General features: G+C 43.1%; 1 protein-coding gene across 4 annotated transcripts in view; it reads right to left on the bottom strand.

Annotated features, from left to right (window-relative positions):
- The window catches only part of SFXN5 (sideroflexin 5), a 120693-nt gene that overhangs the window by 57565 nt on the left and 43031 nt on the right, over positions 1-20097 (bottom strand). For all 4 annotated transcript variants that reach the window (XM_082426073.1, XM_082426072.1, XM_082426070.1 and 1 more), the window contains exons 7-9: positions 3574-3627; positions 2509-2565; positions 1100-1165 (exon numbers count right to left, since the gene is read on the bottom strand). In XM_082426073.1, coding sequence (XP_082282199.1) covers positions 1100-1165; positions 2509-2565; positions 3574-3627 — 177 coding nt within the window. The remainder of the gene's footprint in view (positions 1-1099; positions 1166-2508; positions 2566-3573; positions 3628-20097) is intronic.

Below are 20097 nucleotides of genomic sequence, written 5' to 3'. Positions count from 1 at the left end.
CCACCTAACAGCTGTTTGGAGGTGAACCTGGTCCACATGGGAGCAGAGTAAACGAGGCCATCTCAGAACAGCCCCAAATCCCTGTCTTAGGAGAGCAGTGAAATAAATGATGGTACACAGTAGGTACAATGTGTTAGTACACAGGCGTGAACAACTACAACGTTTATTTAATGACATGGGAAAGATGAGAAAGTGGGTTTTACAAAAAGATTATTAGATGTGAATTTTTTATTATATGTGAATGTTTTTTTAATTTGTATTTCCTAATTACTTTTCTCACCAATTACATGTATTTATCGTGTAATGAAGTTGTGAGGCGACTTTTGACCTCTGGAGCGGGCTATAGGAGACCACCCAGCCAGGATGGAGAGAGGACCAGATGGAGGTACAGGGTGGGATGAACATGCCAAGGTCTCGGGAGCTTGGGCTTCTCCTCTGGCTCTGGCCCAGGCCCCTTGCTGTGTCACCTGGGATACATTCTTACACCCTCACACAGTCTATAAACCTCCCCTACTTAGTAGCTGCTATATTCTCAAAACCCTGTGCGATTCAAAATGAGCCTATTGCTCCTGTCTTGAGGAATTCACAGGACTCCGGGAAGGCTTAGACATGTGACCACATGACTGAGGCCACCAAGAGGGGACCCAGGGAACTCAGGCAAAGGGCAAAGGGGAGCTGACATTTGGGCCAACCTTGGGGACGGATCAAGAGCCCCTCCACTCCTGCATCGGCTGCATGAAGACCAGCTCCTCTGAGGAGGGTGCCAAGTAAACACGGGCCCCTCTAGGGCAGACATCCTGCCCCCAGCTGGAGTGTGCAGCCCTTCGCGTGGCCCACGGGCACTGCCTCACCTCCCCGCCTGCTCTCCCAAACCTGGAGCACTGGCCTGTGCTCTCCGTCTATGAAAGCGTCACCAGGGTCTACTCTTCTCTGCCTAGGAAGACGGCCCTGATGGCCCCCACCCAGAAACTCTGTCTCCCATGCCCCTTGCCCGGCCCTGACCCTCAGATAAGGTCTGGCCCGAGATGCTGGGTGGGGCAGTCACAGAGCAGCAGGATGGAGAGGACGCCCAGGGGGCGGGGAGTGTGGGGTTACTCACAGCGATGGAGACGGCACTGATGACAGCTCCCAGGTAGCCCTGGATGAACTTGGATGCAGGTGAAGGCTGGAAGACAGAGACAGAATTTCAGGTCCACTGGGTGTCCCAAGCTCCCACCCTCCACCCTTGCAAACGGCCCCAACCAGCAAGAGGCAATCCTGCCCCCCAGCCTGGAGGGGCAGGCAAGGAGGAAGGCCTCTGGAAGCCAAAGGGATCCAGGCCTCCCTCAACGCAGCTCCGCACATGGAAACCCGGGGCAGCTATGTCCGGGGAGACGCCGAAGGGCCTTCTGCCCTGCTCTAGAAAGGCCCTTGGCAGACACTGCTGGCTGCGGGTAGAAAATAGCAAGGGCCAAAGTGGGCCGTTTACGGCTGGGGCGAGCAGATCCAGTTTAGGAAGGCTAAATGTTGCAAGTGGGCTGTTTGGCACCCAGAGCATTTTCTCGGGGGACATGGCAGTGTCAAGGTGGCCACAGCCTGGCTGGTTCTCCCATGCAGGGCTTCCAGGCCAGTAGGAGACAGTTGCTAAATATTTCTACGGGAAAATGGATCCCAAGTTGCAACACGGAAAATTAAGGAAGATCTGAGGAACTACGACAGCGATTCTGGAGGTATTTGGTTTAAGGTGAATGGGAGCCATCTAAGCAGAGATGTGTGTGTGTGAAGCATGAGCAAGGCATGGGTCGAAGGTTTAGATGGGAGGAGGGGGAAGGTCCTCAGAGTATCAGGCCCTGAAGTTCCTACCATCCGGGACAGCTCATAACTCCCCTATCACTCCCCACCAAAGTTATAAATGTCCAGACCCTCTCCTCCCCAAACTGACAGCCCCCCAAGGGGAACTAGATTCCTCTCCTCTGCTGCCTTTGGACGGAAATGTGGGAGAATGGACCAAGGGGAAAGGCAGCCTTGCCAGCGAAGCAGGGGCCCAGCCGCTTCCTAGAGAAGAGAACGGTGGCTGGACCTCCACTGTGAGCTCGTCCCAGGAGTGCAGGGGGCTCTGGGGAGGATGTGCCAGTCCTCTCAGACCCCTCACCCTCAAGAGCAGCCCTTTAGCTTTGCAGCCGATAGTCCTGGGGCACTGAGGCAGCTTCCAGGCAAGCTTGGAGGAAGTTTAGAGGAAGTCAGTCCCCACGTGGCTGATGCTGTCCTGATCCAAGATCTGGGTATAAGCGCTGCCCAAGGAGAATTCTGAAGCCAGCGGAGCTCATCCCTTCGGCCGCGCGCGCCACACTCCCACGTCCTGGGCCTCCGTCGCTTCACGTGAGCAGCCCCTCCCCAGCGGGGCCCCTCCTGAAGGCCTGGCAGTAAAACCCAGAGGAGAAGCCCTGATGGTGGCATGCCACACTGTAGTGAGGGAGAGGGTCAGCCCAGCCTGAAGCCTGACACCGGGTGGTGGTCTGCAATGCTCACCTTCGTAGCGTTCCGGTTTGCATAGTTGACACAAGCGTTGTGGCTCTGGTTCAGCCACTGAAAGGCAATGGGGGGAGAGGAGAAGTCAGGAAAGGTGTGGTCACCTCCCTGGAAGCAGGCCTGGACCTGGGAGGCCACACCCCTCCAGAAAGACACAGGTGTGTAGTTCACGGTAGTTCCATCCATCCCCTGAGTTAGCGTGAGCAGCCATCCTGGTTCGCCAGGACGGTGCAGTTTTAGCACTGAAAGGCCCCGGTCCCGGGAAACCCCTCAGTTCCTGGCAAACCAAGACACTGGTCCCACCCAGGCCAGCTATCCATCTCAGTCCAGAGATGGCCACCTCTCCCAAAATTCTGGTGTTCACTGCCCCAGATGGGCCCCACTGCCTTTGCCACATCACCCTTTTTATATTAATGACTGGACAGAAGCCAGTCATTAAGCCCCTGGAATGCCCGACAGCTCTGAGCCTCTTTCAAAATACCCCAGCCCAGTGCCCTACACCACCCACAGAGCCCAGACACAGACACTATTAGGAGCTTTTTTTTTCAGGAAGACTCTGACATTTTCTCCTGAAGACAGACAGCTTTTTCTTCCTGCCCCTCTCTCTCTACATAGATACATACCGAGCTTCTACTGTTTTCAGAGAGCCATGCCCCAGACTGTCTCCAAGGGCAGAGACCAGGGTTCGTGATGCTTTTTCACCCACCTCACTACCTTGGAGTTGGGGGTGGATTACCTTCCCCACAGATCTGGGTAAGTCTGATGTCAAAATGAGGCTGTAGGGCTCAAGGTCACTGGCCATGGGACAAGCATCCAGGTGAGGGCACCCGCCAGCCCTCATCACCTCTGTGCAAAAGTCAGAGCACCTGTAATGGCCCAAGACTTGGGCTGCAGGCCCAAAGTCCTGGGGTTTCTCCCAGTGGCTTCTGGGTTAGGGAGGAGTAGGAAGTGGGGTGACTTTCCCCGAGGGGCCTGGATGGAGAGGAGACACTGGGGCAGGGTGTTCCAACCAGCACTTGTTGGGTGCCCCCTTCAGGAGCCCTCTGCTTGCAGGGAAACTGTTACCTGCCAGAAGACAGTGGACGCCAATGTCTGATTGGGCAAGAGAAGACCAACCACCTATGAGAGAGAGAGAAAAGGCTGAAGAAGGCAAAAGAAACGCCCTACGCTTTTGCAAAGAAAAATGACACAGCCACGAACAAAAGTGAGCTGGATCTGTACAAACTGATGTGTATGATAAGTATATTCAAACTACTGCCCACAGTGAGATGATGTATGATGAAAAAACTTGGTTGCAGAATTATATGACAACATAATCCCATTTTTATAAAGAAAAAAAAATCTCACCAGATATATCCACATACACAAACACACATACATATACATATCTCCAGGCATGAAAGAAATCTGTAGCACAGCAGGTAGATGTCCCTGGAGGTCGGGTAACATGGTACTTTCTCACATTCTTCTTGAGTATTTCTGTGTTCTTTTTAACAGTGGACATGCATATTTTCGTAATTGGTGGGCAGGGGAACAATAAAAACAAACCAGCAAACAAAAGGAACGCCTTTACTTCCATCCAGCTAACCCGGCTCCTTCACACCCTAGCCATCCAATAGGATTTTTGTGAGGATTCAATAAGAATCATTTCAAAGGCCTTAAGTGCTTTACAAAGACAAGTAGGGAAATTTATATATTGTCTCTGGGCCCCCATGAAGCAACACCTACACTATGTTTGAGCTGTTGAATGAAACATAGATGTCTAATAAGTATTTGTTGAATGTGCGAATGAATGAACAAATACACACATATGACCAAGTCTGGTTACATAAGTGTGGATCCATTAGTCCCAAAGCCCAAATATCACCTAAGACCTAGACTCAGTGACTTTGTTTTTTCGGTTTAAGTCAATATTAATTGCCTGATCTTGACACTGACCAAATCTTAGACTTTGGGGATCCATGTGTGTCTCTCAAATTTACCTTTTGAGTGCTTGTGTGCAAAATAACATCTACCAAGTGCTGCTGTATATGGAAAAAATGTGCACAGCCATCCACATATTGACTTATTTATTATTCTTGTAGATAAAATGGCTCTTTGGCAAGAATTTCTGTAAGGAATGTGTAAACATTCAATTCTATGCAGTAAATCAAATTCTAGACATCCTTAGCAGCATTAGTAAATCATGTTTTAAACATTAAAATGTTTTAAAACAGCGAACACACACACACACAGTTATATTTATTGTCCCATATCAGTTTGAATAAAATTACATAATGTAAATCCATTCCATAGTCCAATGAAGAATTACCTTATGATATTCTTCTCCCCAAAACAAGATCCCAACTTGATTTTTCTTTGCAATGACAGCTTAGAGTGCTGGAGTGAGAATCAGGAGACCTTGGGTCTTAGCCTAGGCTCCAACCCTGTGTGATCTCCAGCAGAAGACATGCCCCTTTGGGGTTCTAGCTTTCTCCCCTATAGAGCGAAGAGGCTGACCTTGGAGGTCCTGTCTCAGTTTAAATTCTATTCTCAGGTTCCAGGTAGTAGGTGTGAAGTCAATACAGATGGTCCCATCGTCTGTAAAGGGAATTTTCCCACCAGTCCTGCCAAGAAGTAACCCCAGGGGACCCAGGGCCTCATCCTAGCGCCCCAGTCAGGAGCCAGACCATAGAGAGGAAGCTGAGCCTAGAGAGGCCTAAAGCTGGGAACAGACAGCATGAGCCTGCGAGTGTGTGTTTGAATTTGTGTGTGTGCATTTGCATGCATGTGGATGTATGTATACACAAGTGCATGTCTGACTGCCTCACAAAGCCTGAGGAAATAAAAGCTGTTTTCCACTGTTGGGAACTCAGCACATCATTCCCCCTAATCCGTTGGTTTATATAACACTGGTGTGTTATGAACTACATTGTATTCTCCCCCTCAATCCCCTTTGCGCCCCCTGAACAGTGCTTGGGTCACCAGGACCGTCATAAGATGTGCCCCATGGGACTCTTATTTACCAGACAGCCGTTGTCCAGGACACTCACTGCTCATTACATTGGACCCCATTATGAATCCACGTGGAGGAAATTTTTCTGGTCTCAGGATCAGAAATGTATACTTCTGAACATCTGGTTTGCATCTGTCTTGCAAACACTGGGCATTCAACTGTGTCCCTCTTTGCACTGACTGTCAAGATGCCCAGGCCAGGTCATCTTACTTGTTTTTTCTTGTGGCATGCATTTTTTTATGTGATATCAAGTTTTTTTCAGAACAAACCGTAGCCCTAAACTAAACCAAACTAATACCCAGGCTATGCAATACACACACACAAACACAAAGTGTAACCAGTGAGTTTTTCACCTTGTTGGCCAACCTGACCAGCCTCCTGTCCCTAACTTCTGCCCAAACACGGGCCTGATGTCCATGCTGGGCACCTCTGACCCTGCATGCTTTCTTAAAGAGATGAATTGATTGATTGATTTTGCTAAGCACTTCTCCTTATGTCATTTGCCATGATCCTTATTATAACTTTGGGGCTGATTCACTTTGTTATAAAGCAGAAACTAACATACCATTGTAAAGCAATTATACTCCAATAAAGATGTTTAAAAAAAAAGAAATGATAATGCCCTAAAAAATATATAATAATAACTCTGGGGCCCAGACAAAATAGAGATTACTTTCTATATTTTGCAAATGGGGCAACAGAGGCTTAGAGAAATTCAGTGATCTGCCCAAGGCTTTAAAGCAAGCTAGAGAAAGAGTCAGGTCTCCTGATTCCTGGCTTGGGGGCCCCAACTCTCTGATTTTAGGGGCTCCTTCTCCAGATCACCTGCCTGAATACAAAAGAAGAGTCACATTCTATGCCCATTTTCGAGCATCTTCTATGCACTGAGTCCCATACTGCTCCCAGTGGAGATTACCAGAAGAGATGAATATATAGCATCTAACCACAATAAACACAAGGACCAAACAGGAACATGTATGAGAATGCCCTTTATAACTCCTGGGCATGAAAATGACAAGATGCTTTAAACAGGTATCTGGATGTGTGTAAAATTGATAAATTCTAACATCCAAGCAGGAGTTCAGGAAGGGAGAGGTCTGGCTATCTGCCAAAGGAGGTGATAGGATGGAGCTGAGGTGTGCACGTGTGTGCTCGTGGGAGCAGGAACAGCTGAGAGACTGGCTTCATTGAAGGAGGTTCTTAAGGAAATCAGCAGACGGGAGTCCGGGGAGGGTGAGGTGAGAAGGCAGCGGACCACCATGCCACATTGGCCAAATGGGGTCCCAGGAAGCCATCTGAGGCTGAGGCAAGAGGAACAGGGATCCTGCCTTCCAGGTCCTACAGTCAGGCTGGTGGGGCCACAAGCACGCAGGTGCCAGCCCCATTCCCTATTAGGCAACACGCAGCACCATCTGCACAATCCCAGGAGCAAGAGCAGATATTTTATAATTTCCTTTTTTCTTTTTAAGTCTAAATTAAAAATAAATGTTCCTTCAGTTCTCAGATGTATATCTCTGCTGCAACCTGCCCACATTCCCTCACGCTGCCCTTTCCAGAACATGGCAGGGGAAAGGAGGAAAGAGATGAATAGAGAGAGGGAGCCAGTCCGCCGGCTTCAATGCCAGTGGATTGCACCTCTTCCAAGGAGACGCTTCAGGCGTGGCCGCGTGGCGGGTGGAGAGAGCCCAGAAAGCGGCTGGGACCAGGGAACGTAGAAGGAGAGCCAACAGCCAGAATTCCCAGCCCAGCCTGCACCCTATCTTGCTGCAGGACCTCGGCCAAATCGCACATCCTATCTTTGCTCCCATTTATAGTTCATAACACGACTGGGGTCCCCTCCACAGCTCCCACCCCCGGCAGCTGTCCTCTCCGCACATCTGTCTGCCTTTGGTTCCCCTTCCCCTTGGGTGGCCGGCCATGGGCCCTGATGATCAACGCTCAGGCTCTGGTGGTGGGAGGAGCAGGACTCAAATCCTGGTTCTAGTACTTACCGGCTGTGTGACCACACACAAGTTACTTGAGTTCTTTGTGCCTCTGTTTCTTCATCTGTTAAATGGGGACAATCCTGGTACCTCTCTGGATGATCAAGAGAGGAAGTAAGGCGTGGAAAGAATTTGGCATAGTGTCTGGCACGCAGCACGTGCTCACTAGGTGTTGTTAAATATTAGTATCGTTCCTTTCCTTCTATCTCATTCTTTTCTAGTCTTTGCTGGTCTCTCATTTCTCTGAACTCCACAGTCTACATTCACAATTGAGCATCATTTAGCCCCAGTCTTGTCTTTGAACACAAGGCTTATCCCATAAAGGATAGTGAGTTCCTGATGGTAGAATTAGGGCTTTTCTCTCTGATGTCCCCCAAAGCACTCAGCACAAAGCTGGGCCCACACCACACACTGGAAGAACATTGCTAATTCATTATTAAGAACATTAATTCATTCTCGGCTAGAGAAAAGATCCATGATGGATTGTGACAATGACCACCGTCACCCATCTCTTCCTTCGCCCTTTTATTAAAGTCTGATTGCATGAGGCTATTGGCCTTTGGAGAGGGGGGCAGACTGAGTTTTGGTCCCAATTCTTCACTCCTCCCTGCATCCCTACCCATGCCAGGGGAGGAATTTGTTTCCGTGCTCTTGGTGTTGCTTGGCCATGTGACTTGTTTTGGCCAATGGCATGTGGGAGCAAGTGGCAGTGTGCCAGTTCTCAGCCCAGGCCTCAGAGGCCTCATATGTTTCTGCTGGCCCTCTGTGCTCCTAACATTGCCAAGAGGAGACATGTCCTGACTAGTGTCCTCATCCGAGGATAAGATGTGAGGAGCAGAGTCCAGCCTGGGTGAGCTGACTCCCAGTTGACCCCAGACCTGCAGTGAGAAGCAAAACTGCCTCGGTCAAGCCCAGTCTAGATCAGCCAAACCCTGGGTAACTGCAGATCCCTAAGAATGAATGCTTATGGCTGCCACTGAAATTTTGTGGATGTTTGTTACACAGCACTATAGTAGCAAGAGCTGATTGATACAGGGATTACTACATATGAAGAGTGAATATGCTATCCTCCCTGAGAAAAATTTTTTACCATTACTAATGCACCTTGAATTATATCTTCCCTAGTGATACTGGTTCCTGAGCAGCCTAGCTTATCTACCCACTCCACCTGGTGACCATTGGCCCAACTCTGCGGCCTCCCTGGCTAGTCCAGGAAGAAGGGAAGTTTGTGTGTGAGCCTCGTCTCAGGACAGAATCAGGAATGGGGCCAATTGCACCCATATGGCAACTGGCTCACAAGAAAACTCACATCTTCACTTCAGGCCTCCGTTGTCAGAGTGTTCTAACCTCTGCAGAGAGATGAGGTCTCAGTGTGAGAGAGAGGCACCATCAAATATCTCAGTCTGCTTGGCCAGAACTGGGACACGAACAGTTGAAGACAAGGACAAGGAAGCAAGGCCTCTGGTCACAATTCTGTGCACTGTGATATTGGGACTCGGAACTGAGCAACCCCCTACCCCATAAGAAAGTGACTTAGTGATAAGAAAAGAAGACTTTTTAAAAGTATTTTAAAAATCCAGAGGGGAAACAGGGTGTGTGCCAAAACAACTGGGTGGTGAAACTTAAGTCAGAGGAAGACCACAGGGCACAGAATTGCCTTGCTTGGCAAAATAATGGCAGAAATAACTGGTCCTGCCACCCTCCACCCCATCTCCATTTGGCTAATCCCTCCTCATCCTCCAGGTTTCAGCTTAGTTGTCACTTCCTCCAGGAAGCCTTCCCTGGCCCTCAACATGATGTTAGATTATATGCTCTCTCAGCACCCTGCCTGCCTTCTTTGCAGTATTCATCTCAGTAGTAAACATCTGTTTAAATTCTATCTTCCTTGAGAGCTTCCAGAAGCTTCAGAGGGGTGAGCCCATATGACATTCACTTCTCAAATACCTGGGAGTCCTCGCTGGCAAAGCAACAGTCCTTTGGCATCATACCCTTTTCCTCCACACTGACTCACTCAATTCTAAAATGTTCCTCTTACTTTGCAAAAGACCTTCCATGGGCCCCAGAACTCAACAATTTGCCTGTTTTTTCCTTCTACTTTGTTTCCACCTTCTGATTTATATAGCTAATGATCTGAAAAGTAACACTTCGGTGCATTAGGGGTGCTGCTATTTAAAGGATCCCAACCAGTTAAAGAAAATATCTTTTGTCAAATGAATGTTTGTCCCTGACTGGCAATTCCAGCTTAATGAGCAACAACTCTTGGATGGTATAAATTAAGCCAAAATGACTGGTATCCGAGTCTGGGACGAGGAGGGTTGGAAGGTGTCAGAAAGGCCCTGGGACTCAGCCAAATCCTCACATAAGTGAACCCTCCATGGTCCACCCTTCCTCCCCGCAGAGATGACTTGACTTACACCAGCACTTTTGGAGAAATGGGGTTTCTAAGTCCACACGATCATCTGCAGTGTTAAAATGAGAGGGTTGAGTAGAGTCCAAGCTTCAAATGTCCCAAGACAGAAATCTGGTTTGGACATAACCCGAGGCCTCTGGACTCACTGACAGGATGCTCCCGGCCTGCCCTCCTCAGTCTCCCAGCTGGATAGGGGGGTTCTGGCCTTGAGTTCTGAGACTTCCAGAATGACAGGGGGAGGGGAGAGGAAGACAGCAGCGTCAGGGAGCTCAGGGCTGAGAGGGGAGGCACGATGTCACCTGGGAGAACCTCAGGCCCACAAGAGAAACCCAGCTCCCTGCCCTGAGACATTATGGGAGCCAAGGGTAAAGGCTGGCAGCTGGGGAAATGCAGCGAGGACGGGATGGGGGCCAGGACCCTGGCCCCGCCTCTCCCCAGCCACACGTGCCCGGAGAGGACAGGGCTGCACACCTCTCAGTGGAAACATGGGAACTGAGACGCCAATTATAAGAAGTGACCACGGTTGGTGGGGTTCTTCTGGGAAGGTACCTGAAAAAGGGGAGCCATGAACTGCACCAGCCTCGGGAACAGCCTTGGTGGTGCACTGGCTTTAGCCGCCATGCTTATGTATAAATTGGGATCTCTTTGCCACACATCAAAGGGGGAAAAGTTTCCATCTTCAAATGTTAAGCTTAAAATAAGACACTACATGGGTGCCAGTAGATCTGTGAAATCTGCTGACTAAACTGGCACCAGCTTCTGGGAAAAAACCAGCTCGTTTCTCCTGAGCTCTGGGAGTGAGCAGGGTAGGGGCGGGGTTACTCTCAGGCAAGGTGACAACAGCGTGGGGGGTCAAGTCGGGGATGCTCACCTGGGCAGGAGGCAGTTTAGATGTTGCTTCCAGAAGCATCTTAGTCGAGGCACCTGCCAGCCTTACTCACTCCTTCCCTTTATCACTCAGGGACCCAGTTCTAGCACATTCGCTGGCACCCCATTTCTATTTTGGTAAGCATTTTAGTGGTTTCTGCATGTGTATATTTCTTACCCATTCTATCGCAGCAGGGGCTTCCCTAAGGCATGGACTGGAACCTTCACTCGCCTTCAGACCAGGCGTTTGCTGAGATGTTCAGCGCTACCCGGCGACAGCAGGGTCTTAGGGGAGCTGATGTGGCTGGTGGGAGCCAGGCCTCGGGTGGAAGTGCCGGGACAGCCACAGTGCTCCCTCCTTACTGGGTGAGGCAGTGGCCCCGGGAGGGAGTGGGACCAACGAGCCCTCACATTGCTTATCCACGTCAAAGTGCCTGGATGGAAGGCTACAGGTTCTCCACGACCAGTGGCTCCTCTTGGGACCTGGCCTCTGGCCCAGCTGTTCTGAATCCTGGAATACAACTATTCGGGGCTAGGAAGTGAGGCTAGGTGAGCCTGTCATTTTGGCTCTGGCTGCCACTGAGGCCATCCCAGGTCATGCTGCCCATTTGCCTCAGTCAAGTGTTCATACAGGATCTCAGATTCCCGGGATTCCTATTCTCACATTCTACACATTTATCCACTGAGGGATGTTTGCTCCAGGCTGGGAGAGGACTGGTCCTGATAGGACATTCACAGCGTCTACTTCAGCAGTAAACCCCTGAACAACATGGGAGTGGATCAGCACCCAAGTTCCCATGATGCCTAGAAGGCCATAGTGACCCTGAAGTGATTGATTTGTCTTACAAAGAGGAGAGAGTGGAAAAATATGGGGTGTCCTCAATAACACCTGTGAACTAGACACAGTGTTGGCATCCCTTGATACTGCCAAAAGATATATCTTTTTATTTTTAAGCATTGATGGAATATTTATTAAAATTACTATGGCAGATTCTTGTTTGCCTACCTATAGCTATTCTTCACTTCTTTCTCACTAACAGAATCCCTATAATTAGGGATTGACTATATATCCAGCTAAGTTCTACATGGAATATAAACAGAACTGTTCTGTGATGCTTTGAAGAAGACTACTTAAAGGGAAATGACTCAGCTAGGAGGTACATCCTTTTACTTCTCCCTTCTTTCTCCTCCCTGGGATGTGGCTGTGATGACTGGAACTTCAGCAGCCATTCTGGGCTATGAGGTGACTGACACTAGAAGGCAGCACTGAGAATGGTGTAGAAAAATGGAAGCCTGGATTCCTGATGACTGTGGGGATCTGCCTACCTCCAAAATTCTTTGGTATGAGAGAGAAATAAATTATTTTGTTTAAGTTACTGTTATTTTGAACTTTTTGTTATATACAAGTGGTCCTACTCCTAACTGATATAATCATATACTATGCTACAAAGAAAACCATAATAAATCTCAAATGGCAAAATTGTAGTGGTCACTCTCTCTGAAAATGAGATAAACTAGAAAATAATAAAAAAAGAATATATCCTTTTAAAACCCAGTCATTTGGAATTTAAAATGCATTCTTCTGACTATCTAACAGACTAAAGAGGATTCAAAGCTATAATTTCAAACTTATTTAGAAAATAAAAACATAGATCACTATATATGAAAACGTATTAAACATAGCCAAGTATTCGATATACTCAGAAGCAAATTCAGAGCCCTAAACAGCTTCATTAGAAGGAAAGAATGAGAATAAATAAGAATAAATTCAAGGCAAAAGATTAAAAAACCAGCCACAAACAAATCAAAGAGGAAAAGTGGATATTATAAAAACAAGAGCAAAAATGAATAAATTAGAAAATGAAAACAGAAGAATTGATAGATACATCTAAGAACTGATTCCCAGACACAAATCTCACAAATCTAGTTATTTTAATAAAGGAGATGGAGGTGAGAAGTGGGGACAAGACTCAAAACTCAATTCAAGGAAAGATCATTATATTTTAAAAATTAATATTTAAAACTTTTCTACAACAAAGACATCAGAGAGTAAAGGAAGAACAGCTGGGAGAGAGATCTGCAATATATATAATTCAAAGGATTAATATCCAAAATATATAAGGAATGCTTACAAATCAATTAGGAAAATACAGCAAATGGAAGAATGGACAAAGAATGTTAACAGCTAATTCACGGAAGAGGAAATGTAAATAGCCAATAAATATATGAAAAGAAGTGAGATCTTTTTGGTGTTCAGGGAAATGTGCATTGCCTTTTACACAGCAAACTCAGTTTCTGGAATGGGCCCTTAAGAAATCATCATACTTGTGCAAAAAGAACTTTATAAGGATTTTTCACAGCACTGTTATTTCTAATAGCAAACAATCAGAAACAATCTAAATCCATCACTATGGGAGAGAATGCTACTCAGCAGGAAAAACTAAGAAAGGAGGGAAGGAAGGAAGGAAGGGAGGGAGGGAGGGAGGAAGGAAGGAAGGAAGGAAGGAAGGGAGGGAGGGGATCCTTATGTAGGCAAACTGCTAAGTGTAATTAAGCTATTTGCAGATAAATAAGTGTATTTTTACTTATAAAATATATCTATCTAAAAACAAATTTTTAGTGATGATTCATATCTTTGCAAATGCCTAGAAAAAAGCCTGAAAGTTCACACCAGACTTCTCACAGAGGTTACTTCTAGGAATAGATTTGGAGTTGAGGGTCGTCAGAGGAACTTTACTTCTTTTTTTTTTTTTGCATTGTTTGAATTCTGAGCTGAGAGAACATATTCATGTATTACTTGTATAACTTTAAAAATATTCTTTAAAAAAATTCTTGGTGATATTTTTGAATTCCAAAGAACATATTCATGTATTACTTGTATAATTTTATAAAATACATGGAGTTTTTTTTTAATCCTAAGGATATTTCTGCACTCCAAAGATAAAGAGAAAAAATACCAAAAGATCCCAAAGGGAATGGGGGAGGTTTACCCATAAAGAAAAAGAGAATCAGGCCAACTATTGTTCATGTATAAGAGAGAAAAAACGTCATTTCAGATATGCAAGGACTCAGAAAGTATTGCCCACACACTCAATATTATTCAAAGAAGTACTCTAGCAAAACACAGAGAACACACACACACACACACACACACACACACACACACGAAAAGCCTAAAAAATTGTGAAGTTTAATATAGGTGTTAAGCAAGGATTCAAAAAACTGGTGAGATTCCAGATTATTTCCAAAATCTTGACAGGTGTGTATGGGTGAAATGGTAGAGTAGAGAGTAGGGTAAAACGGTATGCTAAAAGTCTCTTACTTTATGGGTAGGGTTGGGGAGGTCCTATTTACTATTCAATTATTGATATTGATAAGGTAGATACAGCGAAATCTCTCCATAAAATATTATAGGAGAATGGTAATTAGAGAGGATTAGGATGCTCCCCTTCCAAACTACTTAAGAAATCAAAAGGACCAATGAAAATTACCATTCTAGTACAAATCAGGAAAATAAATGGAAACAATAACAAACTTGATAAGAAAACCAACAAACAAACTACTTGATGGCTGGGATAAGTGCTCACAATAACCAGTGGCTGAATAAATATGAATGCGTTCCATTAATTATTAAAGTTAAAGACAGAGTTTCTCAAACTGGGTAAAGAAAAGTAGAATTCAGCTCAATTTTGTCTACGAGTGACATATACACAGAAATTAAATATCACTCTGATATAAATGTGTAGGCAATAATTTACAAGGCAAATAAACAAAATGGGAATAGAAATATTAATATGAGATGAAATAGAATTCAAGACAACAATATTCAATGAAACAGGGATATTTCGTGTGTGTGTGTGTGTGAAAGAAAGAAAGAGAGAGAGGTGGGAAGGTGGAGATTATAACATCAAGAAGATAAAAATGTCATGAACACACCAAACCCCACTGCACTGAAATATATACAGCAAAAACTATAAGAAATGCAAGGAAATTAAACGCACACAATTACAGTGGGGGAAACATAATACTTTCTCAGAATATTTCAGAACAATGTAGAAGTTTCAGGGAAACTACAAAAGGATAGTGATGAGAATGATATTCCCTATACATGTTGATATATATTTAAAATATATGTATAAAATGAAACATTGCAAGCATACAGAGAAGTCTAGAGGATACTACAATGAATATCCACATACTGCCAAATCTTATCATTTTGTCAAATTTTTGTGAAAATTTTATCTTTTTAAAAGATGAAACGTAACAGATACAAATGAAGCACCTCCTGTTCTGCTAGATTCCATTGCCTTCTCTCTCTCTCCAGAGGTAAGTAGTATCATGAATCTGCTGCTAACTGTTTCCATGAATGTTTTTATGGATCCTTGAAAAATATACCCATAAATATATATATAATATTGCTTTGCATATTAAAACATTATATAAATGACATCAGACAGTATTATTACTCTGCTACTGTTTTTTCATTCATCATTGTTTTTGAGATTTATCAATATTGATAAATGTAGCCCTGTTCATTATTTTCTTTCCTGTGTTAAGTATTCCATTGCATGACTAAATCATGAATACTTATCCATTCTCTTGATGGACATTTCAGTGGTTTCCTTTTTTTTTTGCTATTATAAACAATGCTGCAAATATTTTCTTTTCATATTTAATGTGTTTTGTGTATGAGGTGAAATCTAACTTTATTTCTTTTTCACATAGGTAGCACCATTTGTTAGATGGTCCATCCTTCTTCTCCACTGATTTGTCAAATATCAAGCTTCCATATGGGTATGGGCATGTTTCCAGACTTTCTATTCTGTTGCAATGATCTATTTGCTTATCCCCAAACCAAAACCAAACTGTCTTATACTACTTAGTAGGGTGACTCTCCTCTTACCATCTCATTCTTTTTTTTTTTTTTTTTTGGCTGCGTTGGGTTTCCGTTGCAGTGCACGGGCTTCTCATTGTGGTGGCTTCTCTTGTTGCGGAGCACAGGCTGGAGGCGCGCGGGCTTCATTAGCTGCGGGGCGTGGGCTCAGTAGTTGTGGCACGCGGGCTTCAGAGCACAGGCTCAGTAGTTGTGGCACACGGGCTTAGTTGCTCCGTGGCATGTGGGATCTTCCCAGACTAGGGATCAAACCCACTTCCCCTGCATTGGCAGGTGGATTCTTAATCACTGTGCCACCAGGGAAGTCCCACCACCTCATTCTTGAAAATTGTCTTGGCCGTTCTTGGCCCTTAGCTTGTTCACATAATTTTTAGTATCAACTTGTCAAGTTCCATGAAAAATCTTGCTGAGATTTTGATTGGAATTTTATTGAGTATAATTAGAAGAAAATGGGTATCTTCATGATAACGAATATTCCCACCCAAGGTGATGTATTTCTCCATTTATTTAGATCTCCAATGTCCTTCAATAAAGTTTTATAAGTTTTTCCATAAAGATCTTGCACATCCTTTCTTGAATTTATTTTTGGTAACTTATCATTCTAAGTGCTATTATAAATGCTTTCTTTTTTAAAAAAATATCATGTTCTAGATGTTTGTTATAGGTTTATAGGCATACAGCAATTATTTTGTATACTTGTCTTACATCCAGAAATCTTATAAAATAGTAGTTCCAATAGCTTGCCTATTCTCATGAAAAATTTTGTTTCTTCCTTTCCAATCCTAATACTGGTCATTTATTTTTTCATGTCTTATTGTACTTGTTAGTCTCCTAGGTAAATGCTGGATAGAAGCACTACTATCAGGCATTCTTACCCTGTCCCAGATATTAAGATTTTACCTTTATCTGATTCATCTTTAAGAATGGTTCTTGCTATGGGGTTGGGGGTTTTTTTTGTTTTTTGTTTTTTGACAGATACTGTATTAAGTTAATGAAGCTCCCTTTTAGATCTAACTTTCTCTTTTAAAAAAATTATAAATGGAGTTATGTTTTATCAAATGATTTTTCTGTATCTACTGAGATCATCATGTTTCTCCTTCAATTTGTTAATGTGATGAACTATATTAATACATTCTCTAATGTTACCATTTTTGGTAAATCTTTTTTGATATATTTTAATACAGTGCTGGATTCAACTTGCTATGATTTCATTTAGACTATGTGTAATTTCATAAGTGATATTGGCCTATAATTTTTCTTTCTTATACTTACTTCTTTGGTATTGGTCTCAAAGTACCTCATAAATGAATTGGGGAATATTTCCTTTTTTTTATTCTCTTTAAAGAGTTTTGTAAAGATTGAGTTTGGTTATTCCTTTGAGTGTAGTCACCTGAAAGATCATGGGAGCCTAGTGGTAATTTCTGATTTGTTTGTTACTTCTTTGGTGCATATATTTTAAGCAACTGATCTAATTTCTTTCTATTTACAGGTCTTTTCAAATTCTATATTTCCTCTTGCTAGGCAGTTTTTGGTAACCTGTACTTTCTCAGAAATGTATCCATTTTTTCTAAGTCTTCAAATTTACTGCCCCAGATTGTTCAATGCATTTCGATCTTTTAAACTTTTATTATATCTGTAATTATTATACTTTTTAGTCCTAGTATTTTTTATTTGTATCTTCTCTCTTTTTTCTTGCCCAGTATTGCCAGAAATGTCTATTTAATTAGTCCTTACATAGAAGCTAGGAAGTTACCCTCAAGGTATATCTCCAACAATATCAAAACACATATGCACAAGACTATTCTTGCATTATTCATATTGGCAAAATAATGGAAATAGTCTAAATGTCCATATGTAGAAAAATAGTTGAATAAATTATGGTACTTCCATGTAGTATACTATTACGCAGCTATTTAAAAAAAAAAAAAAAGAATGAGGAAGATAGCTATAAACTGATACACTGTGATTTCCAGGATATGTCATTAAGCAAAAAAAACATTGCGCAAAAGGGTTATATAGTATGGTACCTTTTATAGAAAAAAGAAAGGGAAATGTATTTGTATTTGCTTATTTTTACAAAAAGAAATAGGAAGGATAAAATTATTTACTTAGACAGGATGGGTGAGAAGGAGGTAGAAGGGATAGAGAGGGAAATGGGACTTTTATTATGCCTTTTTTATATAGCTTTTGACTTTTGAACTATGTTGACATTTTATATAGTTCCCAAAATAAATCAATAACAATGGGGAAACATCTGAAATTCAATGGCAACAGAAATGAATAAACCTAACTGTATATCAAATAAATAACATATACACACAGAAGAAAATAACTAATTCAAATAACTTTTTTTTTTAATTCAAATAACTTTTGAACACAGTTCTCTGACTATATACTCTCAATAGGATCTATTCAATGGACAAAAAGAACTTCAAAGAAATCTCAAGCTTTACTTAATACATTTGGCGGCGGGGGGGGGATTAATACATGTTTGAGTGGCATTAATGTAGCAATTCTGAAATTCTTTTATTTGTATATATAAGATTTAGTAACTGAATAAATACATTGTTGTTGTATTCTCATTCAGGGAGAAGGAAGATGTAGATATAGACTGGAAGGAAGGGAAGAATTCTGAGATGTTGGATTGGAATTAGAGGTATTAGTATGAAGTCATGATTTTTAAAAAGTTGTACGTCCTAGCTCTGTCTGCTAAGAGGGCCTAGAAACAATGACACACCAGTAACAATGAGCACACCTAACTATCCAGATTTTGGTTTCTAAATACCATTCCCCTCTAAAAGGAACCAGGGCTCTTTGAAGAAATGGGGCAGAGAAACTACATGATGAGTTCGGAATATCCATACATTGTGCCAGAAAGTACTAAAGTACATACTCATAGCATAAAAAAGACATGTCAAATGGACACTGAAATTGCTTTAAAGGGTTTCTATTGGTCAAATTTGGCACAATTTGTATATACAAATGAATAATGAAAAAAGTAAATTATTATCCACTGAATACAAAAAATATACAAGACCATACTGATAGTTTTAAAAAACAAGAAAGTGGGAGGCAGAAGGGAAGACCCTTATTTACAGGAGGCTGCCAATTAATAAGCATAGAATGAATGATATTTATGAAATATATAGGAAACTTTCAGACTAGGTAAATATCCTGCTCCCAATCAGTTTTTCACTTAGTGGTTTTAACAGCTGTTGGTCATTCTTGTCTGTTTCCTGCTTTAGGCTAAGATGAAAAAAAGTTACTATAAACATTTATATATAGATCTTTGTGTGGACATATGTATTCACTTCTCTTGAAGTAAATACCTAAATGTAGGATTGCTGGCTCACATTGTAGGTGTATGTTTATAAGAAACTGCAATACCATTTTCCACATACACCTTCCCTGATCCCAATCCCAATTCTAGGATCACATCCCGCATTTAGTTATTATCTCTTTAGCCTGCTAGGTACAATGCAAGAGAAATGAGGATGTGTGTAGGGGTGTGGGTGTATGTGTGCATGTGTGTATCTCTATATATATCCTCTAAAAGACTTGTACAATCATGTTCAAAGCATGTTGTTGTAAACTCCAAACTGGAAACAACCCAAATGTCTACCAACAGTAGGATGAATAAAGAAATTTCAATATAGTTATAGCAGTGGAATATTATACAGCCATGAAAAAGAACAAGCTAATACTACATATAACAATAAGTCTCATAAACAATTGGGTGAAAGAAGCCAAGTCCCCAAAAAGTACATTTATATAAGTGATTCCATTTATATAAAGTTCAATACCAGGCAAAATGAGAATATAATGAAGGAGTCAGAAAAGTGGTTCCCTGTGAGGTTAGTGACTGAGAGGGGTACATAAGAGGTATCTGAGATGCTGGTAATGCACTGTATCTTTATCTAAGTGATATTTACTTAGATGAGCTCACTTTGTGAAAACTTATCAAGCTGTACATTTATGACAAATGCACCCTTTCTGTACATTTGTTTTACTCCAATATAAAAAGATTAACAGTAAGCTTAATCCTGATTTCAAAACAGAACAAAAATAATGCTGAATTCTCCAGTTTTCAGAAGGCACCCTTACTTTCCGACTTCCCAAGCTTTCTGGGAAAACTTCCCTGTAATCAAACCAGCATGTCCTAATTAACGACAATACTTGGAATGGGAAATATACAGGAATGAAGGCACTTTGAGGCCCTGTTGGGTGTACATTGGCACACCTTCTATGGAAAGAGGTTTGACAATACACAGCAAGAGAATTAAAAAGAGGGGCTTCCCTGGTGGCGCAGTGGTTGGGAGTCTGCCTGCCAATGCAGGGGACACGGGTTCGAGCCCTGGTCTGGGAAGATCCCACATGCCACGGAGCAGCTAGGCCCGTGAGCCACAACTACTGAGCCTGTGCGTCTGGAGCCTGTGCTCCA

This window comes from Balaenoptera physalus (genome assembly GCF_965194825.1).
Source record: "Balaenoptera physalus genome assembly, chromosome: 15".
NCBI lineage: Eukaryota > Metazoa > Chordata > Mammalia > Artiodactyla > Balaenopteridae > Balaenoptera > Balaenoptera physalus.
This window is presented reverse-complemented; position numbering and strand designations above follow the sequence as displayed.